Below are 26202 nucleotides of genomic sequence, written 5' to 3' on the forward strand. Positions count from 1 at the left end.
AACAGGTAAATGAACATTTTATTTACACAATATGTTTTGATTTCAATAACAGCAACCTTCTTAGTACCAGGTATAAGAGGCACAGAAATATTTACAGGTCTGGTCTCACACCGAATCCTGGTCCTGTAGGAGGTTCTGTCAGAGAAGTCAATCCACCTGCTGGCTCACAAGAGAAACGGCCACTCCTACAAGATAAACAAATTATTATTAGAAGATTAGAAAGTGGAAATTTCTTGATTGGGTGTTTGTTGTTTATACCTAGGCCCAGGTGGTGGGACTCGTCCTGCCTTCAGTTCATCAATAATATGCTCAATATCCTTTGGTGTGAGGTCCTCCTGAGGGGGAGAAATAAGCATCAATCCGTTAGACACTGCAGTTGTCAATGTTGTTACTGTAGGGAAAAATAAGGCTATCCATGTCATTTCTATAGATGTATCCCTAACCTTGTGTGAACCCCTGGATGTTGCTGCTCATGGGTTTGCTAAAGGTCGGGTTCAATAGGACTCAAACCAAGAAACTAAGGAAAGAGGGCTAATGTTTCTGCAAAAAAACAAAACTAAGAAAAGTAATTGGTGTATTTTCAAAAATAAAGTAAAACAATGCATGCTGATGTTAAAATACAGGAGAGCCATGGCCTAGTGGTTAAAAGGCAGGGTGTTTGGGTTCAGGAGAGGCAGCAAGATCCCAGTTTATAAGTCTGCAACCATCAGTCTCCTAGCATAAGCGTAAATCTGATCCAATGCTGCTGTTAGCTGCCCACTGCATCCTTAGGATCACTGTAATGTACAACTAGATAGGACTAATTACTGTAATAAAAAGCATTAGATAAAACAAGATAGCCATATCAAAATCTAATTTTTCTTCTAAGGTTAGCCTAAAACAGCTAAATAGAAATATTACATTCTTTATCAACAAAACCTTAAAAAAATATATATAATCTAGTGGAAAACCTGCACATTACTTCCTGATCTGGAGTAGAAATAGGATGCTTTCTTCACATTTTAAGCTCTTATACTTTTTTGCTTTAAAATGTTTTCTATATAACAGGAAAGCTGAAGCTGCTTTTAAAGTTCATCATTTTTATGAAACTGACAAAGAAATATGTATAAACATCTTTTCTGAACTGGACATCAAACAAAATCAAATACTTCTAGTATTCCGTATCTGAGCAGGTGAGGGAATCTCATTTTTTTGTTAGTTTATGACACATTCACAACGGAGTAGAGAACATTATGCAGATGAATTGTTCAATTTAGCAGAATGAAGATAATTATTATGAGATGAAGCCAAAAAATAGAAAAAACAGGTTTGAGCAAACTGCTATCCTAGTAGTCTACTGCTCCAATGCAGGAAGCATTTTAATCTAAAAAGGACATTGAAACCTGTCTGCTTTACAGTTGTATTGGATGTATAAAAACGTACAGTAAATCTTTATCAAAAAGGTAACATTTTAAAACTCTAGTCTAAATACTGGCTTACCTAATCCTATTACCTAGAAATTTCATTTAAGAGCACAAGTTGCTCACTAACATCCCAGAACGACCACTGCTTATGTTATTAATAAGATCTCTTAACTTTTGTAATCACATTTCAGCAGTTTTACAACAACCTTCAGTGTTTTTCAGTTTTTTTTTCCTCCTTAAACTGTGGTTTATTTTAGCTAAGCGTTCAATTACTAATTTCCCCCATGTGGATATAACGGCACAATTATTCAGAAAACACGTTGTTAATGTCACATCTGCCTTTAGAAGTGAAACTATTTCTTGTTGATTGCGTGTGGACTGCAGCGCAGCTGAAACAGCGCTGGTAGCTGCACTCTCTGCAGGCATTCCTTACAAACGTATTTCTGCTTTTAATCTAATTCTGTTAATGTAGTTAAGAGTGTGCAGCAAGGAGGCCATCTGCGCAGAGTGGCCCAGCACTCACATAATAGTTGTCATTTATCTGAACCATTGGGGCATTCACGCAGGCGCCCAGGCATTCCACTTCTATCAGAGTGAACATCTTGTCTGGAGTGGTTTCTCCAGCCTTAATACCTGTTGAGAAAACATAAGGTAGGTGGAAATTAAAAGGGAAAATAAATTATGCAGATTATGAAAGCATGTAATATCTACTTGACTGTAAGTAAAGGAAAAGAAAAACTAGCATCATCTTCTAAATGTAAGGCTGAACTTTGGTTTCCTGTTTTGTTTCTTGTAACCTTGTTTGTTGCCACTACTTGTTGAATACCATTTAGATTTACATGTTTGTAAAAACCTTAATCTTGTCTATAAATTATTAAAACTGAGAGTCTGTAGTCTTTTGAGTTTTCATGTCTTTATTTGTTTTGTTCTTAAGTTGAAAAAAGTCCTCCCTTACCCAGCTTGGTTTGGATGGTCTCCAGAATGCTGTCAGAGTTGCAAAGCATGCAGGGGGTTGTTGTGCAGATCTGAATGAAGTATTTTCCCACAGGCTGACGGAGGAACATGGTATAAAATGTTGCCACTTCATACACTCGCATTGGCGCCACCCCCAGCACCTCAGCAACCTGAACAAAAACAATTAGCTGCATTCAGAGGGTGCACTGTTCAAGTTAAAACACCCATAAAATGTGAATAAACTAATTTGAACAGCTTATTAGAATAAAAATCAACAGCAATAAAAAAGCTTTAGAAATCCGGTACGACTTGGTCATTATCCAGACTTTGGGCAATAATTAATTATTAAGTATCTGGATTTTAGCTGTGAAAGTGAAGGGATTGCTAAAAATGTCTAAAGCTTTGAACTTTTTTTTCCATTAAAAAAATATATTTACAAAACATTTGAATAAGATTATAAGGGACAAAAGAACAAAAATTTGTCTAAATGAGAGAGGAAATAATTCATAACCCCACACACACAAACACACTTAATCAGAAAACCTTCTCTAGTAGCCTTTAGCTTTGATTAAATTCTGTATTTTTGTGCGTTTTAAATTGTCATTTTTAGAATTCAGAAAATATTCTTTAATCTGACATATCTTTAGAAATCTAGCTATTTTTAATATATTTTGACACAAAATAAAAATGCTCTGTTGCTTTAAGTTTAAATCAGCGGTTTTAATTAGTTTTGTTGTCGAAGGCAATTTGTATATTAGCCAAATGTGGTTCAGGGGTCCACCTCTGATGGGATCAATCTTATTTCTGCTAATTCTGCCATAACAGAGACACAATCAGCTGCCAAGAAGTTATTAGAGAGCAGAGCATAAGAGGCTTTGGGGAAATGACTGTGCCTTGTTCATTGCAGAGATGGGGAGCCATCCATGCTGCCTTTGGGCCAAATCCAAGACCGGGATGGTGGCTGCTTGCTTGTGTCCTTCGGGATACATTGAAAGGATTGCCTCAATCCTCTACGAGTGAACAAAAAAGAAAGAAAGAAAGAAGACAGCTCTTTAATAAAAGTGGGTTTAATCTAACAAATTCCAAAGTTTTTAAAAATGCAATGAATTCCAACTACATTGACATTTTCAGTGCTAAAAAGCCTCATATGAATTATCCTAAGAAGAATTATTGAACACCTAGCAGCTCTGTTAAAAAAATAAAAGTTAAAACGTTAAAAGCATTACTGTTCATTGTTAAATCAGTAAAGCTAAGAAAAGCAAATATGAAAGGTCTGAACATTTATTTACAGGAGCTTTAAAAAAACACAACAAAAACATATATAAAACCCCTTGGGGTAAAGATCAGACTTGTTCTGCCAAACAAAACTAAACCACATCAGTGCACCTGTCAGCTGTCCCGCTGAACACAGAAGCCAGCCTTACCTTTTTGTTCTCCGCTGTGAACTCGAAAGGAGTGTCAGCATTGTTGTCAGGCGTATCTCTATGCTGAAGGAATAAAAAATACTAGGTTACAAAGAGTTCAAAACACAATAACTGTTAGTTTTTAAGTGACAATATTAAGTGTTCATTATCCATCACATAATGAAGCTGATATCAGTTATTTTTTGTACAAAACATGGCTGGTTGGTTTATAAAAGATTAACCAGGAAGGCGCCATAAAAACACAGAGAGGAAACAGGTGTTTTTCTTTAATGGCAGAGAGGATCCGTAACAACTATTATTTCTGCTTCTGCACACACTGCCCCCTTGTGAGCAGCAAATGGCCTTTGTGAAACCTTTTATTGAAGGGAAGTGTCTTTTAAAATTAAACGTTACCCTAACCACTTGAAATTAGTTGTTTAAAGCATTTCTCAGCTTTTATTACTGTCGAACACTGAATACAGGAACAACTTTAACGAATCTAACAATAAACCGATTATAAGCTCTTTATACACTCAGAAAAGAAGAGGAAATGACTTTCTGGCAGGTGATCCGATTTCAAACCCCATCCATCCAGCTGTTTGTTTGTTTTTTAATCCAAGTAGTTGTCAGATTTCTCTTAGCAGAAAAAATAAGCATCCATATTAAGAAATGTTTGAGTTCCAGTCAATAAGGTTTACTGCTTGGAAAAATAAGGAGCAAATGGAAAGATGAGTACTTCTTGGAGGATTTTAGTAAAACTGTGGTGCGGCGTAAAGCAGGCGTTATCATTTGTTACAGCTTTCACTTTTGAAAGTAGTACTGCTCATTTAATATTGGAAGTATTGAGGGATGAAATAGAGCAGACTATTATGTATTGTACAGAATGTACACACATTGCAGCTGCCAGAGAAATGTCTATTACCATCACCGAGAACCAAGGAATTAGAAAAAAAAGAAAATGAGAATATGTCATAACAGTCTTCTTGAATACACAAGGATCAGATCCACAATGACTGGAAATGTGATTAAGTTGATTACTATAGCAGTTTAATTGGTGTTCATCTCTATAATGCATGAGAACCTATAAATTAAATGATATTCTAAATCAGTCTTTGCATGTTGAAGTGGGACGTAAACTGACCACAAAGATGCCTCCAGCTCCAGCTCTTGCAGCAGACCGATGCAGACCCCTGATCTGCCTGGCCTGCAATACAGATGAAAACAAGTAAATCATAAGTTACATATAACAGTGAAATTAACATACACACACACACGTATATATCATATGTTGTCTAATTGAGGTAAACGAGTTAGTGGCCTTTTATGCATTTTATGCATCTCTGCAGAAAGCAAACATTTTAATCTACAAAGACACGATGACTCTGAATACTTTGATAAATATACATTTATATGCTAATACTTTGCTAAATCAACACAGCAGCTTATTTCAAGACTAAAAACTCCCGTTTAGCTGCTATTATTATGATTAGATGTCAGTATTTGTTTTTATATGGAGTCTACCTGCAATTCCTTGCATTGGAAGTAAAATAGGCTTTATTCGGTCTTTTTTGTCAAGTTATCACCTTTTAAATAATAACTGACATGTTGAAGCTAGGCTATCTGCTACTGTTACCAAACACCCCTTAGCCTAGCCTAGCCTAGCTTAGCGGCCCATGCTAGGTGTCCTTGTAAAGAGTCACTGCTCTTCCACTCCTATCTACCTGACCTAAGGTTCCTGACTGAGACTGTCAGCATGCAAACAGTATCAACGTACCCCCTGCGAAACAGCAGCTCGGAGAGCAGAAGATAAAAACATCCTGGAGCCTCAGGTTCGTGTTAGCAGCAGAAGGACGGGAGTGAGGACGCAGTGGAGGAGATCAACGCCGACGCTCGATTGGCTGGGTCTGTGACGTCAGATGGAAACGCTGCACTGTCAACTAAATCGATACCAGATTCAAAACAGATGATTGACCACCACTTATTAAAGCGACGTTTCATATCAGTTATTATTTATAATACCCAGTGGCGGTTCTAGACCAAATTTACCAGGGGGCCAGAGTGTTTTTTTTTGGGGGCACAGAACAGCGTTAAATAAAAAACAGGGCAAGGGATTCAAATACATTAAGATATGTGCATTAAGTGAAATTTCTATTCAATTAGGTTTAATTAAAATTCTATGTCTTATTAGGTCAACGTACATTCAGAATTTAGTAATTTTACATATTTTTGACTTAATTTAAGTTAAAATGACCGTTTTCTATAAAATCTGAATTAGAATTCAAGAAAAACTCATAAATTCAGCTGTAAAAATTTGAGCTTTTTTAAAAATTTGTTTTGAAAAAAAAAAAAAACATTTAGCAGATAAATACTGGAATCCTATCTCAATATCACTGAAGCTATCACCCTACTGTTTTTAAATAATTAGTAAAACAGAATTTGTAAAGGAAAAACATGAAATAGATCCAAAGAAACTTTCAGTAACCATGTCTGTTCCAGCACATATCATCATTAGAATGTCTTTGGGTATTATGTCTTCAGTACAGGGGCCATAACAGGGACCAGGACATGAAATACAGGGGCACTTGCCCCTGTCTAGAACCACCCACGATTATACCTATGCCATATGGCCTTTAATCAGACTATTATTTATAAATGTCTTACTCCTCCAGCTCCTCATTTCTTGTTTACCTGATCACCTTTTCAACAAATAGCCTTTTTAATGATTGATGATACATTACAGATCACATCGGATATGGACTGCATTATTGTCCCGTTGATTACTTAATGGCAATATCTAGTGTTTGGTAACAAAACTCCCTATCTGTTTTTTCACATTGCATGTAGAATGGCCTCCTTAAAAGTGTTTTTACACTTTCAAGTGTTTCAAACACAGCCTTGTTTTTCTCTCCTTTTAATCACAGAGGTACCCAAACACAAAAAGTAAAAGGCTAGGGGGTAAGATAACTGGCAATATATAAACTCAGCAAACATGTATATGTTTTTAAAAAAAATTTATAGGGCAAACACATTTAGGATTTGTATGTGTTCCTTGTTGTTAACTCATAGATACATATAATATCAGATCCTCAGCTGTGAAAATACACCTTTAGATGTTTTATGAATACAATTTACAGAGTTACAACTTTGCAATAAGACAAACATCACAGATTCAGGAATTTGTGAGTATGAATGACACATTTAAAAGCACAAATTTATGAGTAAGAGTAAAAAAAAATTCACAATAATGAGGCATTTATAATATGAATTACACATTTACAAGTACCAATTGCACATTTATGAGTACAAATATCATATGTGAAATTATGCTTTTTACGCTCATATGTAGATATGAGCTCACACTAAAAAGGGAATATTATTGTAAAGAATAAACATTACACCATTTAAATAACATGTAGAAAAAAACAAACATGCTGTAGTATCATTGTAATAAGCAGTGTTTTGTCACTGTTTAAATATTATATATCAGTCTTTATAGACAGTTGTTGTTTTTTTTCTCCTCATGGATGCCAAACACCCTCCCTCTGAAAACAAACCCCAGGCTGAATCCAAAGCACTCATCCTGCACCATACCACGTCCTCCTCTTCCTCCTCCCTCTGGCTTGGAAACATAATGTGATCAACATGCCAGTGGAAGCTCATCCAATGAAAAAGTGGGAGTGCTCCGTTCCACGACCTGATTGGCTTCCCTGACACTAAGCAGACTGAGGGAGCAGTCTGCAGATCCGGGATTAGAGGTGGGTCTTTGTGCATGCTGAATTGTGTTGCTTCATTGCAGGAGGCCTTATTCTCACTTTACCCTGCAGGATTCAGACACAGCAGGAAATATTCCAGATCAAACCATTTTTACTTCTAATGACAGATATCTGTCTCTATCTGTGCTTTTAAAATGGTTGTTCCTGAATCACAGGAGAAAATTTACCACCCCCCTCCTGATCTACAGAGGGATGCTCATGTGCCTGATTTCAGCTCCTATCTGGAAATGTACAAGAAGTCGCTGGAGAATCCAGAAGGTAGGTCAGACCCCCACTTCCCTGAGTTTGTATCATAATGCCAAAAATGACTTCTTAAGTCCCTACATTTTAGCATTCTGGAAGGAGGTTGCAGATGAGTTCTTTTGGAAGAAGCCAGCGACGGGTCCAATGCTTCAGTACAACTTTGACGTGACAAAGGGCAACATATTCGTCAAATGCATGGAAGGAGCCAAAACCAACATGTGCTATAATGTGTTGGACAGGCATGTGAAGGAAGGGAACCTTGGGGAAAAGGTTGCATATTACTGGTAAGTTTAAAAAATGAGTTATATCAGATATTCCAGCCAAGCACTACTGCTGTGCCCCCAGTGCCAACTACGCTGCACCAGATAAATCACCTTAGCAGCAGCACATTGTAATGGCTTCAACTGTCCTACTTTGCATCTCTATTTAGGATTTATCCCAGCTTTGAATTTCTGTGTGGTACTTTTTATTGTTGCTGCAACAATATATGAAGGCTCATATTTGCTCTGTCAACTGCAGAAGCTTTGCAAACAAGAAGCAGCTGCTCTACCAGCTCAGCAGTATAGGGGATCAGTGAAACATGGGGACACTGGAGATCATCCAGGCATTTCAATACTGTTTGCACCAAATCAAAGCACACATTATGTGTGCTGGTTGCATATGCTTTTTCTGCGCAGCTTGCAGGGAGGTATAATAGTGGATCTCCAAGCTTTCAGTTACTGCATGGTTTGTTTTGACCATCATCTTAAATGTGTTATGACTAAAGGTAGGATTTTAAAACACTGAGCTGACAGAAAGTATGTCAACTCTCTGGTACATCTTGAATCAGCCTAAATGCTCATTCAAAACAAAAAAAACTTGCAAAATACCCAAATGAAAGGAATACAATTATTTGAGCAGAAAATCTATGACAAATTTCATTTTGACTCTCTTTTCAAGATAGTTCCACACCTTTTGTACCTTAAATCACATGAACCAAACCAACTCACATGCGGGCCAGACAGGTAGATAATAACAACACAAGTCTGTGCATGTACTTGTACATTTAATCCTGTCAAATGAGAAATACATCAAAATGAATGTCTCACCTTTTTTTGACATTGGCACTATTGGGGACATAATGAAAACAAAATCATCCCTCCGCAGAACGCTCCCACTATGTAGATATTATTGATTTTTAACAAACATGAAAATGTTGAGTAGTGGAAGCGCCTCAGTTATGTTTTCTGAAGTTCATGGCAACCCACTTTCAATTAATAATGGGGAGCCACACTTGAAAAAAATATAAGGAAGCTGCTTTCCATTTTCTTTTTGCGATTTTGGACTCATCATGATCATTAACAACATAAAAAGTAGTCAGCTCTATTTCTTTCAGAGTAACCCTTTGTAAACTTGATATTTAAGAACATTGATAACCCTAAATATTACTGGATGATATCAAACATTGTGATATTATTTTAAGCTACGTTTTTGTGATTTTATATTTCCAATTTTAAAAAGAAAATAACAAAAAAATAATACAGAGTCAACATATACTGAGGCAATACGGCCAAAGAAAAACAAAAAATAACAAACTCGCAAAATACACTGACGAATAGGCAGAACAATGGCAATGGTAAGGAAGAGAAACAGTGGTTCATAAAAAAGAATAAAAAAAACATGAATTAAATGTATGAATTCATGTTGAGCAAGTCATTATTTCCATATCTTATTCTAAGGTAACGGAAACAAGCCGAACTTGAATAGGAGAAGCTTTTGTTGTTCACTCAGAGTGACAAAACAATGTTTGAAGTTTAAAATTGAAAAGACAACAACATGAAACATCATGTTACATTTACTATTTCCTCAACCTAATTTTTCTGTCATTTTCCATAGGCTTCTGCAGTACGGTTATGTGTTCTATCTTAAATGATACAGTTAATGTGTCTGCTGCTTTTTCCAGTCACAATGGCACGTGGTTTTGTAAATAGCTGTCCTGACAAACATCCAAACCAAATATAGACTCAGTAACAACTGGAGCTCTTTGCCTCTGCTATGAATGCTTAGAATCTGCAGAGCAACTTCACAGCTCTTACTGTTGGATCAAATTGCTTTACCATACAGCTTATTTACCCGTTCCATGTGCACCCATGCACACTCCTGACTAACGGATGCTAACTTGTAAACTAATTGCTAACTAAAGGAAAGATGGTTCTTCTCTAACTTAGTTATTACAATAAAAAGCTCATGTCTCCTAGAACATTTTTTTGAGTCTTTTATATATCCACATAAATTATTTTTATCTGCACACAAAATCTCACTTTGACCTTGAAGAGAAACTGCCTGAATCAAATTCTGAATTTATTGTTCAGTTTATTGTCTTGTTTCCAGGGAGGGGAACTCGCCGGAACATCATAAGACTATCACCTATGGCCAAGTGCTGAGCCACACCTGTCGCTGTGCCAATGTGCTCAAACAATTGGGTGAGAAACTCACCTAAGAGACTAAAAATTACATATTACAACATCAGTTTTAATGACCCCCCAATACTGTATGACAGCAGAAAAAAAAAAAAAGTGATTCACATTTATATTTCTGAAGTCATTACATTATTTCACTGGAAACATATAACATTCTAGTATCTGATAGACAAATCATTTTTAACAAGCTGAGATTTAATTTTAGTAATACCTTTAAAGCAAATTTGAATTCCAAACAATTAAAATGTTTTTGTTTGTCACTGTTTCCTGTTAGTACTTGCTAGCTAGCAAACGGTTAGTCAATGATACACCTAAATGTTACTTTTGATAACCACAATTTGGCACAGAAAAGTTTTAACTATTTTTCTCTGCTTTCTAATTTACAAAAATCAAAGAAATCCCTCAGTCTATTTAGTCTATTAGCTAGAGATATCTTGCTAACAATCTAGCTAGCTACCTAGGAAGCTATGCAATTAGCTTTCTATGTAGCATAGCTAGATATATTTTTAAATAAACATTTATGTAACAAAAGCTTTAAAAATAGGCATGACAGTTTGACATTTCTGCAAGTCCCAGGTGGATGCAGAAAAGGCACACCTAAATGAAATAATAAATTAGACAAATCAAAAAACAATTTAGGAAGACATAAAAGACAGGCAATGATCTTGTCACTCTTTGTTTATGAATAAAAAACTGTAAAACATAAGATTAGATAACAACAGAGTTCATTGTGTCTCTGGAAATGTACTACTTTTAGTTTGATCCATTAAAGTTATTACAAAATGTTTAGATTTTATAGCATTCTTGCAAAATATTTTCTGTTGTTTCCATATCGTTTTCACTAAAGTAGTATTTATTATCCTTAATACTGTATTGGTTTCTTAGTAGTTCTATGAAGGAGTAACTGCATGTAGTATCTCAAAATGTGTCTTTGGTGTTTAGTTATATAGGGAGTTTTTCTCAATTTTCAACAGATTTTTCTGACAGATTTTAAGTATATTAATTTAATTTATTTTCCAAAGTAATAAGGTTTCCATTTGGCAGCTTTTAATCATGTTTTTTTTACTCTTGTATTAGTCAGTGAGATACCTTTAATCAAAAGAGTGTCTCATTTTAGAGTAATATAATGATATTCTGATAGCTAATTGCATAGTTTGCTGCTTGGTAACCTTGCATGGTATGTAAACTATCTTAGCAAAGACATAGCCAGAAAGCTAATTACATAGTTTGCAATGTAAGTGTCTGCTAACAAGGTAGCAAAAAATATATAAAACCCATTCTGTAACTCATCATTAAATACAAAGAAGAGAGCAAAGTCAATTGCTGACTATATAGAGTTAGTAAAAACATCTACACAACCCAGTTATAATGAATTTTATTAACTTAAAGAAAAACACTAAATTAGTTTCCAAACAAGAAGAAAAAGAAACATGAGCTTTCAGTCTCAGGAGGAAGTCTGTCAGAAACGCAGATCAAATATCTTTACTCTCTCTAGTTACCATTATAATTTAAAATTATCTGAGATTTTGTTCTGACAGATTTTGCTTTGGAAATTAATTTAAATAACCATGTTTTTGTGTTCTCAGGAGTGAAGAAGGGAGACAGGGTGTCCATCTACCTCCCCATGATCCCAGAGCTCGTCTACACCATGCTGGCATGTGCAAGGATAGGGGCTGTTCACTCTGTTGTGGTAAGCATGGGCCATGCACTCCTGAATAGGTCATCTCAAGTGGCTAGCATCACACATCTGTGTGTGTTTGTGTGTCATTGGCAGCCAGATAAATAAAGTTTTATCATATTTGTTTGATATGTCTGATTTGGCTAAAAAAAAGGAACAAAAACATAATATACATATTGCTAACTTTGTGTGTTTTTTTCCACCCATCTTCGCATATTCAGTGGGGATCCATGTAATCCTTTTGGTCTCTCAGTGTTTTCAATAAAAAACAAACAATTCTGCTGCATTCCAATTTAATATGTCCTCATTTGAACAACTAAACATCTCATACATTGGTTGTGTTTGCTGCTCTGACCTCATTTTCACAGGAAAGCCTATCCCTGCTGTGGGTGCAGACTGCCGCACTCTAGTAGTTGTCAGCTGTTTTCTGTGTGAATGCAGAGCTGACAACACCTGCACTCAGTATATGGGTCAGACCCTCCTGGCTGCTTCCAGTCTGGGATGCTATTTTAGCGATTTAACCTTCCTCATCCACACATAGTTTAGCAGCTGTGTTAAAAATATCTGCAACCCTCCAAGGTGGACTCTGTATGACCAACAAAGGCCTGATTTTGGCTGACTGGATTCAATGACCTTGTCTGTGTCTCAAAGGTTTAATCATGTCTCACATGAACAATATTATACAAGCAAAGATTTTGAGAATTTGTTGGGTTTAAATTTGATTATTTCAAATTAATAATCATAAAGGCAGGCTAAGACAAGCCAACATAGTGACATTTTGCTGAGTCCAGAGTCCTTCGTGACCTGAATCATAGTGCTGTTATCAAAGCTGAAACCTCACACCCCATGAACTATTAACCTTGGCCTGGGAACAAGCGTCAGGCAAAGGAGAAGGCCAATGGCAGTTGACCAAAAGAGCATTTAATGGACGGCTGGCTCATTATGTAAGATTGAACAAGGTTACTCATCTATAAATGGAGATGAGGGGGGGAGAAATTTGCCATAGCTGAATCAGCTATATATAACAGCTTGGCTGAGTCTGATAAGACCCTGTTCTCGGACCTGACTGCATTTTAAGAATTAAAACTTCTGTTTTTACATATATATAATTTTATCTTTTTTACTTAGCAAAGACCAAACTCATCAGACTACATTGGAGAGTAAGAACCTGTATAGTAGCAACACAAACTTATGCAGAACAGATATAATAAGATAGAATAGAAAACAAAAAACCATAAAATAAAAAAAATCAAATGTAGACAAGTATATCCACAAACATATACTTCCAACTCAAGAAGAACTACAGAATATATCATTTGTGCAATTAGCAATTAAAATAAAATTATGTCGCTTCCATTGTAAATTATAACATGAAACATTGATAAGTATCAACAAATACCAGAAGCAGAGTTAACATTAACAAAGGAAACAAAAAAAGTAATACATGATTATTAGTAATTAATAAACTATATTAACTGGAACATAAAAATATGGATATATGTAGGAAGAGATAAAGAATGTTTAATGCAAAGCGGTTATTAAGAATAACATTCAGAAAGGAAAGAACAGAGCTTCTCAGCATTAGTAGTCGATATTTATTTAAAATATAAATTAAGTACATTTATTTCATTCTTTAAACATTTTAATTATAAATTCAATTAGTTTTTTCTGGGGCATTTATTAGAAATGTTATATTAGAAGGGGAGGAAAACATTTTTTAATAGATTTTGAGCGCAATCAATTATTAATTGATCTTATTTTCTATCTTACCGTATATTTGGGCTTTTGTACGGTGGAAAAATATATTCAGTTTATTCTTCTTTCTCACATAGGTGACTTTTGTCTACGTGGAATTTAAAATTAGAGCAGATGAATTGGTTGTACGAATAAAAGTCACTAGAAGGGAATTTCTTTACTTATGCAGAACAGGACATTTAACATATTAATGACACAAATCCTGTTCTTAAAAGAGCTTTTAAGCTGCTAACTGCAGAGTATCAAAGATATACAATCCAATCCGAAATGTAACCCCTGACTTCAAGTCAAAAATGATGCATATTTGGCCCTCCAGCAGTTTATGCAGATAAAGACTTTTTTTTTAAATAATGATTTGTGAAGATTTTCAAACTAAGTTTAAAATTTGAAGTTATAGATCTACGGGAGTTTACACATCTTTTATAGGGACTATTTCATTTGCTTACTTAAAATAATACGGCTTAGTCTGTTAATAAGCAGGTACAAAATTTGACTCGCCGCTCTGGCAAATGAGACAAAAATAAAAAATGGAGACCACTGACTAAATGATGCAAGCAGCAATCTGAGGTAAAAGCCCACAGGGAGCATCACAGTGCAAAAGTTTTTTTTATGGCCACTAGAGGGCAACTCTGAGTAAAATCCCGCAGTGCTCTATTTCTCTAAGTGAGCGATGTGATATTGACTATAACTCTGTTATTAAACAGATATTGTTCCAGAAAATCATTTTATTGTTTTCCTCCTAAATAACAGAATTGCGTTCACTTCCTTTTCTGTAAATGAATACATTTGCAAAGATTGTGGAATTATGTTTTTGAAGTAGTCATTCTTACAGCAGTAGATGACTAGTATTAAAAGGTTAATGGTTAATACTGTTTGCTTTATTAAAGCGGATATTAGGTTTTAAGAAGCAGAAAAGAAGAAAAATCGTTTTTATGTCTTTGTGACTTATAAAATGTAAAAGAGTAAAAGTATTCATCCGCTTATAGTTTTCTAATCGTTTGCATTATTTTCCCTCACCTGAATGTTTAAGATCATGGGTCAAACTTAAAGGCGGAAAAGTTATCCACTAGCCTGGACTTATGTAAAAATATATTTAATCATAAACTAGCTGTGTTTAACCACCAGTTACAATTTCAGTAGTTACACACAGGCCTAATTCACTGTCTGAATCAAGTTACATTTAAACAGAACCTATATGACAACACGAAGTACCGTTGGCTAAAAGATCTTAAAACGTAACACATCAACCCAAGAATACACGAGAAATAAAAAAAAAAGTATATCTATCAATTTGGAAATAGTTACAGTGGCAATTCTAAGGCTTTGGGACTGTAGTTACAAAAAATAAAATAGAGAAATGGAGCAAAGATTTAGCAGCGGTGGACCTTGGGGGCAGCTGGCCAATAAAAAGGCCTGCAATAGTTAACAAACTACTTTTTGTATCGGTGCTTATTTTTCTATATCCCCATTTACACTACCTCTTTGAAACCGTGCCGTCTAAGCACGGTAACAGAGATAACTGTTGAATGTAAATGTACTGCGCCAGACATAAATGAACCACGCTAAACTGGTACTAGTTTATCAATAGGGCCGGTGCTGGTCAGTTGAGGCATGGTTCTCAGATAACAAAGAGCGCATGAGCAGACCGCGTCACCTCCTTACAGTCAGCCTCCGTAATCATGAAACTTCAGACATTCATACAAATAACAGTTTTCCTACCATGCCACACGATTTCCAGAGATGATTCTGCTTAGCAGTGTTATGAGCCTCATCGTCTGTCATTTCCTGCGTCTGAAATCGGCATATGTCTGCTTCTGTCCCCTCAAACCCCAGTCAGCATCGGCAGATGGCCGCTTACACTCAGCCTGGTGCTGCTGGAGGTTTCTTCCTGTTAAAAGGGAGTTTTCCTCTCCACTGTCACTCCAAGCACGATTGGTGTGAGGAATTGCCTTTTAGTCAATGAGCTGATGCATTTAGCTGGTTTTCCTTAGATGGAAAACTTTGAAACAATGTGACTGCATGATCTGGTTGAATTGTCTCTGTAAAGTGCCTTGAAATGAAATGAAAGAGTTGCATTCTAGTTTAGGTGGGAATCCTTTAATAACTCAATGTTTGCAATCAAGCTTTATAATATTTCTTTATCTCATCTAAAGGTAACTATTTGAATAGACTGGCAGGGAGGATCCACTGGCCACTTCCCCCTGGTACAGACCAATATATTCATTCAAAACAGGAAATGCAGACAACCACAGCAACATAAAAGAGAGTTCCCGTATTGAAAGCAAACGCTCAGCTGCAGCCTGTTTGCACTACTCTAAGTATGCAGGCTCTGTAGGAGAGCAGTCAAAACAAAGCAGAGCTGATGGGAAAACTCCAACACTCAGCTGACTAATGACTAATTCAACTAACAATACAATCAGTTGGCCTGAAATCCATTTAATTAGTGTTCAACACACTGGAGTAGGAGATAAAACCAACAGTTTAGGGCACGAATATCACACAAGTCTCAAGTTTATTTTATTTAACAGAGCAAATTTCTTTAATTAGGCATAAGAATAAGATAATAAATATGCAGATTCTGATGTTATTTTTCCTCTCTGTTTAGTTTGCAGGATTCTCCTCAGAGTCTCTGTGTGAGAGAATCATGGACGCCCAAAGCAGCGTTCTGGTCACAGCAGGTACGTTGGTTTCAAGCATGTGTGCGTCACAAGGACATTATTTTATGCTGCAGCACCAGGGGGCTTAAATGATGCTCATCTGTTGTGTTTCACACCTCATTATATGCTTCTCCTTCTGACTGTACATCCCTCACACACAGATGGTGTTTACAGAGGAGACAAACTGATCAACCTGAAGCAGATCTCTGACGAGGCGCTGGAGAAGTGCAGGGAAAAGTAGGTCCCCCCGCATACGGTCAGAAATTATATAGCCAGTTCCCAGCAACCAGACGTATTTTACATAAGCTGCTCCTGATAATGGGACTTGTTCCCTGGAAAATGAGCCACACACACACACACATTCAGGGGGCAGTCAGCTGTTATCAGAGTGGCTGGAAACAACACACCGCTGGGCTTTTAGATTACCAGGTTGCCGGGCAACATAAAGCACTTAAACCCATCAGGAAAAGCCCAAGCTGCTCGTCTCCAATGGGAACGAGAGTCAGAGAGGGACGAGAGCAAAAAGGCAGAGCATGCAGGGAAAGGTTATCATCAGATGGACACACTGGAGCAGATGTTGGTTGAAAACAAAAGACTGGAACAAAACACTGATAAGGGCTGATGGGACCTGAAAGAATCAGATAAAAAATGATCTTTAGCTAAAATCCGAGTCCCTTACAAACTGGGTATTACTCTTTTATTTGTCAATATTTGTGTTATCAATATTTATACATATGATATTCCTCATAAATGATCATTATGTTTCATTGACCCTGAAAAGTTGAGAAACTGCAACTAGGTTTTAAGGAAGTTACAAGAACATGTGAGGTAAACAAACCTCAGTGAACCAATTAATGCCAGAGTGTTGAAATTCCCAAAAGCAGAGCTGCTCATTTACTCCCATCCTTTTTGTTTTACTCTTTGTTTTCTCACAGAGGGTCGTCCAGTGTCACCAAGTGCCTGGTCATCAAGCATCACGTGCTCAGGACGAAAACAGGGACGTCTTGTAACAAGCTACAGGTTGGCATGTTTTCTAGAGCCTCAGGGGGAAAAAATCAGCTCCTATGAAGTGGATTTTCTCTTTTATATTCTTTGCTCTAAACTCCAGCAGAACTAGCTGTATAAATGAAGGTTAATTAATAATAATTATTATTATAATATGAAGAAGATGCAAAATAACAAATATTGAGATTGTTGTTGTCTGTGAAACACCTGACATTCGCAGATATAAATAACAATAAAAACCATCAGAAAACCTCAGTTTAGCTTCATTTTTTTAACTGTTGCCATTTATGGCGAATGTTTTGTGATGCCCACCTACTCCAAAACATTCCTGCTCTATTTAAAAGGACTAGAAAACATTTTTTTAAATTCAATTGCCTGACATTTAGATATAAGCATATAAACTTTAGAGAATGAAATAAAAACCTGCATACCCTGTTAATGATTTGCTCTGTGTTTGTGCAGACCTCCTGGGACTCAGACCGAGACGTGTGGTGGGACGAGGCGATGAGCGACTCCTCTGAGGAGTGTGAACCTGAATGGCTGGATGCTGAGGATCCGCTCTTCATCCTCTACACCAGCGGCTCCACCGGCAAACCTAAAGTAATGGAATAATGCTGCCTTTGAGGGTTTTTTTAAATCACTTTTTGTATAAATGTAATCAAAACTGAACTTTCTTTTAAAATGGAAGAAAAATGACACAATTTTTATTTAAAGAAACACGGTGGAAAGCATCTGTATTCATCCCTCATGTCTGTAATATTTTAGCTGCTCAGTAATTGTTAGGGCTTCTGATTAATAGGCTTTAGATCTGAGCTTTGACTGGACCGTTTCACCTGCTCTTTAGTCTTTTACAGCCTCAAAGGGGGTTTCTTGCACAATCAGGGTTTCTTTATTAACAGGGAACATATTAAATATATACATATTATTAGCTCCTAACTCAGCTATACTGTTATACTCTCCAACCTGTCCTCCAGCCTGCTTGGTCCTAATGATGCAGTTTGTTCTCTAAAGCTTTCTAACAAACCTCTGATCCCTTCGAAGACCAGCTGCTTTGCTGTGTTTTATTTATTTAGGTGCATCAAAGTTTTTTTTTTGCCATTTCCCTTCCATCAATTTCCTGCACTACTTTATGTTGGCTTATCTCATTAAAATTCAAATTAAATGCATTCAGGTTTCTGCTAAAATTAGATGCATGATGAGTTTTGCAAACTGCTAGACTTTTCCAAATTCAGTGTTGATGTTAGACTGTTGACGTCAGCTCTGCCTGACTTATAATCCCAACAGGGAGTGGTTCACACTGTCGCTGGCTATCTGCTCTACACCTTCCTCACCTTCAAATGTGTTTTTGATCATCAACCCCACGACGTGTACTGGTGCACGGCAGACATCGGATGGATCACAGGTCACTCCTACATCACCTACGGCCCTCTGGCAAACGGCGCCTCCAGCGTCCTCGTGAGTCTATGTCAGCTCATCGTTCTGGCACCAGGCAGCAAATCCAAACCAATCCCCACTCACCATGAAATCAATTTGGTTTCAGTTCGAAGGGATCCCAGTTCACCCGCACGTCGGCCGGTTCTGGGAGATCATAGAAAAATACAGGGTGACCAAGTTTTACACGGCTCCCACGGCCATCCGCCTGCTGATGAAGTACGGACAAGAACCCCTGCAGAAGTGAGTTAAAGATTTAGAGCTCAGACCTTCTGTAGTTTGGACTGAATATTTGCTTTCAAAGAGTTTCTGCTAGAGGGGAACCAAGAGCTGATTTTTTTTACTTTAGAAAAAAATCTGAGTTTTATTATTTCCTTTCGATTCATTTCCAACAATAATATTAAAAGTTAAACATTTCTTTTCCAAAATTTTGTTGATTTATAAAAAAATTATATTTATTCTCTTTTTAACTTGATAATATTTTATCCCTCTACAGACATAATCTTTTAGCTGCTTTTCTAATTTTTAGCTTTTTTTCCCCTAATTTTTATAAATCTATTTTTTTCTTACTTTCATAATAACTAATCTCTTTTTCATTGCTTAATTTTGCTCTATTTGTCCATATCGTTACCTTTTTTTTATTTTATACTTAGGCAACTTTTATTGTCGTTTTGTATGCACTCTGTGTATACAAACCTTGGTTTTGTACAGCTTTCAGGCAGTAAATGAGCTTAGCAGTGAAATTAACATTTCCGATTCATAAAGTGCAGCAGTGATCAAATGGAAACAGTGTGGGAGAAAAACATGTTGCAAAACTAAATTAAAATGGAAGTTCAGAGCATTGCAAAAACTTGTTGAATACATCACGTGATGCTATGCATACAGCCACTCCCTAATGTGACTGTTGGTGGCTTTTGGCCTGGAGCTGATGTCATCAAACGGTGCCCAACCTTCACGGGGTGTTTCGACCCTTAACGGCTACATCCTCCAGCTGGCGGGTCAGCAGTGGTGGCCAGGTCTCTGCCCATCATATCCAGGCCCCCCTCCTCCCTCTTAAACTACAGCCAGGATGAGGTTCTCTCTGCTGCCTCCCCAATCCTGTGCACAGCTGTCTTCCTTTCCTTGCCAGATATGCCAAGTGCAGTGAGCACAGACCACACTGACTGTGTTGGGAATCCTCTGCACCCGACCTCCACTGGAAACAGCCATGCTTGCCAGCCTTTGTCTTTGCAGTCCATGATGAGCTCCTGGTATTTTAGGTTCTTCCTCCCAAAGCACAGTCAGTTCCACCAGGGTGATTTTCTTAGCTTGCTCTGACCAGATGACTTTGTCACATTTAATGTATTTAATGTATTTAATGTATTTTTATTTGATTTTTGAAAAATCATCTACAGTATTATTCATTTGCATTTTTGAAACATTATGTTTGAACTAGAGGTTTATCAACAAATTAGTATTTAAAATTTTATGCATCTGTTTTGTTATTTTTTTATTTTTATTTTTTAACTCTCTTTAAACATTAAAAGCTCAGCCTTAAAGTTACATGATCACATCCTACTGGTCTTTTATCAATTTCAGGATCTTCTTAAAGAAATTTCAATTCGATCTCTTATTCAGTTTTTACCTCCTCACAGTCCAGCCACAGCACCAAGTTGAGGAAAGATCCAGATTATTAAAAGGATTTCTTCAAGTTTTCAAATGGGCTCTAAAGAGTAAATGGTTTCACAAGTTCACACATCAGAGATGTAAAGTCAGGCTGTATGATAAGTATGAAACATGACCTTATGACCTTTTGAAGTCCATCCGTTGCTGTGTTGCAAGGTACGACCTATCCAGCCTGAGGATTCTGGGTAGTGTTGGCGAACCCATCAATCCTGAGGCGTGGCAGTGGTACTACGAGGAGGTGGGTCAGGGTAGGTGTCCTGTGGTCGACACCTTCTGGCAGACTGAGACGGTGAGGCTCCCTCTGAATCATTCCCACACTCAGAACTAAATATCAGGAAAACTTCTCTTCTGAGATTGTTGGCGATGCAATACTGATTATATTATTTTCAGGGTTCCCTCCCAGTTTCTTAAGGTTTACTAATCAGATGTATTCACTAACTATAGTGAAAGCCCATCCGTTATCCATATGCATTAAATCAGAATATCATCAAACAGATCATTTACTAAATAAAACATGTTTATACTCATGTTTTCAAACCCTATTAATGCCAATTATGATTAATTTTGATTACAATTACATTCAAGATTAGATTTTTTTAGAGCAATAAAATGTACTATTTTTATACAGAAAGGCGACCTTCATAAACAAAGTGTTCGTTATCTTTCTAAAGGTTATTTCTGAAAGCATTTCTAATATGATGAACGAACACATGTTGTAATCTGTTGAATGAGATTCTAGTGCAGGGATCACTAACCTGTGGCTCTTTGGACCTTCTGCAGATGCTCTTGATAACTTGAGAAACCTGTTAATGTTTTAACATGTTTTAAAAGTTTTAAGTATTTTTCTTTTAAGAACCAAATACCTGCTCAGAATCTGCGCATAAGAAGGACCATAAAGGTTCCCATAATGTTTGTAGTGGGGGTGCACCGATCACTGATTCTTAAACAGTCCAGTATGCCGAATCACATTTTAGCCGATTATCACAGTTTCACAAGATCAAAATACATCTTCAATGTTTCAATCTTATTATATTAAAAGCAACAACCATTAAACAATAGATACTTGTTTTCACTGCATGAGATATAATGCTTTCAAATTTAAATAAAACGTTTTAGAACATGTAAATGGCCTTTGCAAAACAAAATAAGATCATTTTTGTGAAGAATTTAACAAAATAGGGGAAATTGAGATTAATGGTGCACCTTTGTTTAAAAAAATCTATTTCTCTGGCCATTGGGCTGGAAAAATAGCCTTTGCTACAACATTCTCCAGAATGTGCTCATCTGTTATTTTACAAATAAATAAATAAATAAATAAATAATCTATTTTTAAACCTAAAAAGAATATGAAATTGTTTTCCCCTAAAAATAAAGATATATTGTCTTGTGTAGATATTTACCAAAAATTATATCCTTCATCCAGAAGCTCACAACAAGTGTTGATCTAAGTATTTTTTTTTAACTTGACTGAGGAAAGGACGGCTGTTTGGGCTGTGAAGGCTGCAGACCCCTGGTCTAGTGGCATCCAGAATCTGATACCAAATGTTGCATCTTAGTGAAATTATAAAAAAAAAACTGTAATGATGTCAACTGTGATTTCTTTTATATCGTGCAACCAAACCTGGAGCTAACTGGTTAGAACTAGATTAAAGGTTACTTTTTTATACCTGTAGAAAGAATAGTTTATGATATATTACCGTAGTTATGTTGTTTTTAAATCTCCTGCAGGGAGGTCATGTGCTGACACCTCTACCAGCCGCCACACCTCTGAAACCAGGATCAGCTGTAAGTCAAACTAACTCTGATATTCTCAGTTAAAATATATAAACAAACAGAATATTGCCAGAACATTTGTAACTGCTTCGTTTTTTTTTTGTTTTTTTTTTTACTGATTTGTTGCATTGAGTAAATAATGAATTAGGTATATGAGAATTTTTTTTCTTTTTAGATTTGTTCTATTTACTTACAGATAATAGCTGCAGTACATGTAGAAAAATTATCTGAACATTATTGATTTATATGGACATTTATCCTGTTAATGCTCCTCAGTTTGCTTGTTGTTTTCTTCCTCATTAGAAAGCCAGGCATGAACTGATTTTCCTCATGATCTCTTGCTCAATTTTTTCAATTCTACGTAGGCTTCAAACATTGTTAAACTAATGGTATGGCATTGGGTAGAAATGTTGCCTTGCAGCGAGAAGGTTCTGGTCTGTAATCCCATCATGGGTTCTTTATGCATGGAGTGGGTTCTACGTAGCTGGTTCTCTCTGGCTTTCTGCGTATTTAGATCAGCTGCAATACAGACCTCTACAGGAGATCCTTCCTGCTCACAGGATCTTCCATCATATTAAATCCACTCTTTAAAGAACTGCATGAATTGGAAAACAGCATTTAATTTTTGATTGGAATGTTAACAGGGGTGTGTGGACCTCTGAGAGGTTCTGAAGCTATACTGGACCTTCTAAATGAAAGAACTAAGTAATCTCAACTCATGTTTCAGACCTTTCCTTTCTTCGGAGTAGAGCCCACCATCCTGAATGAACATGGAGAGGAAGTGGAAGGCGAGGCTGAAGGTTATCTGGTAATTTTTTTATTTTATTGGTTAATTCTAATAAATACAGAAGCTTCCCACCAGAACAGTGCATTTCAGATCTTATATCTGACCTTTTTTGTTGTTATTTTTTTGTAAGATATAGCAAAAAATAATAATAATAATAAATTAATAACAATATTTGAATTGTATTCTTTATTTTATGTGATACATCCCTCTTGCTGTTTGTAGGTTTTTAGAAAACCCTGGCCGGGAATAATGCGCACAGTTTATGAAAACCACGAGCGCTTCGAAAACATCTACTTCAAAAAATTTCCAGGCTTTTATGTGACTGGTGATGGTGAGACATTAAAGAGAAACCTTCACGCTTCATCCTTCAAAACTCTCATGGAGGTCATCGAGTTTGTTATTCTTCTTTTCAGGTGGCAGGCGGGATAAAGATGGGTACTTCTGGATCACAGGGAGGATAGACGACATGTTGAACGTGTCGGGTAAGTCTGCTTCAAAAGGCCAGCAAATGGGATAGTTGAAGTCTTTTAGTTGGTGACTTTGTTGTCGTCCTCCAGGCCACCTTCTGAGCACAGCGGAGGTGGAGGCGGCGCTGACGCTGCATCCAGACGTGTCGGAGGCTGCTGTGGTGAGCCGACCTCACAAGGTGAAGGGAGAATGCCTCTACTGCTTTGTCACCCTCAAAGACAGAAGGGAGTTCGACAAGAAGATGGTGGAGGAGCTCAAGAAAATGGGTGAGGCTGTGACTCAAATATTAATAATAATTAATTAATTAATAATAATATTCCTGTGAAATATTGTTTTTTTTAAGAACAAGGCTTACATGTTTTGTTAAGAATAAGAAAATGACTCAAAAACCAGCCAGGAATGAATCATTTAAATGGCAATGATTTTACTATAGCCTGGTATCTAAGATATGCTTTTAACCTCTTAACATCCACCTCATTTTGGATAATCCTCGCCTATTTTGCATACCCAAATGGAAAAGCAAATAACTTAGGAACTGTAAGCCCAAATTACATGTGCAATACATTATTTGAAAGCTAACCCTCTAGTTTCCTAATATATAAATTGGGTGACTAAAACACAGACCGACCTGCATCAGTCAAACATGAATCAAAGTTGTTGTTTTTATTATTCTTGGAAATGATAGGTCTTTTTTGAACATCAGTAATAAAGATATTCTTGAGAAAAGGCAGGTTTTAACCCGGTGGGTTTTAAGAGGCTGAATAAACACATAAAGGATACATTAATCAACACATTATGTTGAAAACATATCTTATCTATGACCTACTAGTAGAGGTGCACCTATCCAGTTTTTTTCCGATCCAATCCGATACCTGGGCTGAGCGTATCGGCCCATATCTGATACAGATTCTTCACATAAACAATACAAAAGGTAACAAATGAACACAGATGTAAATGTACTTTATATTATTTACTAACAGATAAGCAACAAAAAGAAAGAAATACCAATTCCTATGAAGTGCACTGCATCGGATCTCCAATATCTGATATCGAACCGCCGAAATCAAATCCAGCTAATTAGTCAATATGAAAGCCGATATTTGATCAAGGTATTGGGTCGGTGGTTCTCTATTTCCTAGGGATTCTAGATATATTTTTATAGTTATTAAACTTATAAGGCCTTCGAGAACATTTTCTTTCTATGGATATTTTTGGACATTTCTGTCTCTGGTGTGGCCCTGCAGAGACTGCTGACACTCTCTTTGTATGTAATGGATGCCTATTTACTGCAGAGCTTGTACCAGCGTGGAGCCAAGATGGATGCAGTGTAACACAGAGTTCAAAAAGATTCTGTCATCCATGCATTTTGCTCTCCGTCGAAAATAAAAGTCAATCTAGTCCATGTGGAAAAAACAAATAGCTATGAGGAGCTGTGGCGTTATGAAGATGTTTGACAGAGAGGATCAAGTCTACGTTTGGACTCTGCTATGGCAGAGAAAAACATTTTAATTCTCTAAAAAAATAAAAAGACTGATCAAATGTTGTATTCTGATGTTAAAAAGTTCATAAAAGGAACAATGTGCAAGCCAAAAATAAATATAATGCATTTTTTAGCTTACAGAGTCACATATGTCCTCTGCTTTATACCCAGAGAATTTATGTATTTTTTGTTGCTATTTTCTTGCTTTTTAAATAAAAAACCAAAATGCTAGCTGTTTTAATGCTGCTATAACAGAGTTTCTAGTATACAGAGTTGGAGTTCACTGAAGGATTGGTTTGGCTGATTTTTTTCCTGATTATTACATTAGTATATATTCAGAAGTTATATTTGATTAATTCTGAATATATGTTAAATATACATCTTCTTCTTATTACTTTAGTAAGAGAGAAAATCGGACCAATCGCCACGCCAGACTTCATTCAAAACGCCCCAGCACTGCCAAAGACGCGCTCAGGTACCTCCTGCAACCTCTTCCTCCCTCTGGCCTCCTTTGTTTTCCTCTGAAATGCTCATCCTCTGCTCCTCCCTCCTCCTCAGGAAAGATAATGAGGCGAATCCTCCGCCAAGTTGCTCGCAATGAGAGGGACCTGGGGGACCTCTCTACTCTGTCAGACCCCAAGGTGGTGGAGGTGTTGTTCAGCCAGAGGAGCGAAGCAGCTACCTGAGGAAACATCTTTATTTTGTTCGTTATTCTGTGATTATGCAACAGTACTGATGAAGACAATCTAAGCAGCTGGATTTGTTAAATCTGCTCTGTTCCGCTCAGATAAAGACATTTAAATAATAATAATGATAATAATAAATAACCAAAGAAAATGTTGGGGTTTATTTTGTAGATTTTTGGGCCAAAATGTTGCAGATTTTAAATGATTTATTTTCTTGTATTTTCTGCTGAAACTTTGTGTATATTTTCACAATGCATTATTTTCCATGACCTGCTCACAATAAAGTCTGTCCTCCTTGTGCTTCTAGTTGTTCCACCTTATTAACACTAAGAGGTGAATGTCGCCCCCATGTGGTAGGAATCAACCTCTACAGCCTTTTCCTGGGAAACAATTAGCAGCAGTTTTAAGGAAACTTGTAAATAAGATGGTGTTATGGTAAAACAGATGTTTTATATATAAGTTAAACAGAACAGCTGACATAAAATGGACAAGAAAGCATAAAGAAATTTGACTGGCTCAGATTTTCAGTGGAGAGATCCCCTTTGTTTGTCTCCTCCATGCCAGAGAAGGACAGTGAGGAAA

The 26202-nt window shown here is 36.6% G+C and overlaps 2 protein-coding genes across 3 annotated transcripts; one reads left to right on the forward strand and one right to left on the reverse strand.

Moving 5' to 3' along the window:
* On the reverse strand, nucleotides 1–5680 carry ndufv2 (NADH:ubiquinone oxidoreductase core subunit V2). Its single transcript, XM_015382209.1, has 8 exons — nucleotides 5535–5680; nucleotides 4902–4964; nucleotides 3782–3844; nucleotides 3251–3367; nucleotides 2359–2527; nucleotides 1927–2036; nucleotides 259–335; nucleotides 1–185 (listed from the first exon to the last, which is right to left on the reverse strand). Exons 1-8 carry the CDS (start codon nucleotides 5574–5576, stop codon nucleotides 92–94), a joined length of 735 nt encoding a protein of 244 aa, XP_015237695.1. The 5' UTR covers nucleotides 5577–5680; the 3' UTR covers nucleotides 1–91.
* LOC107089440 (acetyl-coenzyme A synthetase, cytoplasmic-like) lies at nucleotides 3292–25932 on the forward strand. 2 transcript variants are annotated; one of them, XM_015382207.1, is made up of 20 exons: nucleotides 3292–3418; nucleotides 7320–7515; nucleotides 7689–7791; nucleotides 7865–8060; nucleotides 10147–10238; nucleotides 11822–11925; nucleotides 16274–16346; nucleotides 16487–16562; nucleotides 17261–17345; nucleotides 17793–17930; nucleotides 18615–18785; nucleotides 18871–19004; nucleotides 20583–20715; nucleotides 22155–22211; nucleotides 22927–23007; nucleotides 23209–23317; nucleotides 23400–23468; nucleotides 23544–23720; nucleotides 25335–25409; nucleotides 25493–25932. In XM_015382207.1, exons 3-20 carry the CDS (start codon nucleotides 7761–7763, stop codon nucleotides 25618–25620), a joined length of 1929 nt encoding a protein of 642 aa, XP_015237693.1. In that variant the 5' UTR covers nucleotides 3292–3418; nucleotides 7320–7515; nucleotides 7689–7760; the 3' UTR covers nucleotides 25621–25932. The 2 variants fall into 2 exon arrangements, with proteins under 2 accessions (XP_015237693.1, XP_015237692.1); XM_015382206.1 differs by lacking the exons at nucleotides 3292–3418; nucleotides 7320–7515 and having other exon boundaries at nucleotides 7540–7791; nucleotides 25493–25931.
* The last annotated feature ends 270 nt before the right edge of the window (nucleotides 25933–26202 follow it).

Source organism: Cyprinodon variegatus, unplaced genomic scaffold (genome assembly GCF_000732505.1).
Source record: "Cyprinodon variegatus isolate N-32 unplaced genomic scaffold, C_variegatus-1.0 Scaffold253, whole genome shotgun sequence".
Classification (NCBI taxonomy): domain Eukaryota; kingdom Metazoa; phylum Chordata; class Actinopteri; order Cyprinodontiformes; family Cyprinodontidae; genus Cyprinodon; species Cyprinodon variegatus.

Coding starts and splice junctions, on each gene's coding strand:
- LOC107089440 (XM_015382206.1), top strand. CDS start 7,668: ATGGTTGTTCCTGAATCACAGGAGAAAATTTACCACCCCCCTCCTGAT. Junction 19,005..20,582: donor GGACAAGAACCCCTGCAGAA/GTGAGTTAAAGA, acceptor CTGTGTTGCAAG/GTACGACCTATCCAGCCTGA. Junction 23,721..25,334: donor GGAGGAGCTCAAGAAAATGG/GTGAGGCTGTGA, acceptor TTATTACTTTAG/TAAGAGAGAAAATCGGACCA.
- ndufv2 (XM_015382209.1), bottom strand. CDS start 5,576: ATGTTTTTATCTTCTGCTCTCCGAGCTGCTGTTTCGCAGGGG. Junction 4,965..5,534: donor GAGCTGCTGTTTCGCAGGGG/GTACGTTGATAC, acceptor TCTGTATTGCAG/GCCAGGCAGATCAGGGGTCT. Junction 3,845..4,901: donor GAGCTGGAGGCATCTTTGTG/GTCAGTTTACGT, acceptor TTATTCCTTCAG/CATAGAGATACGCCTGACAA.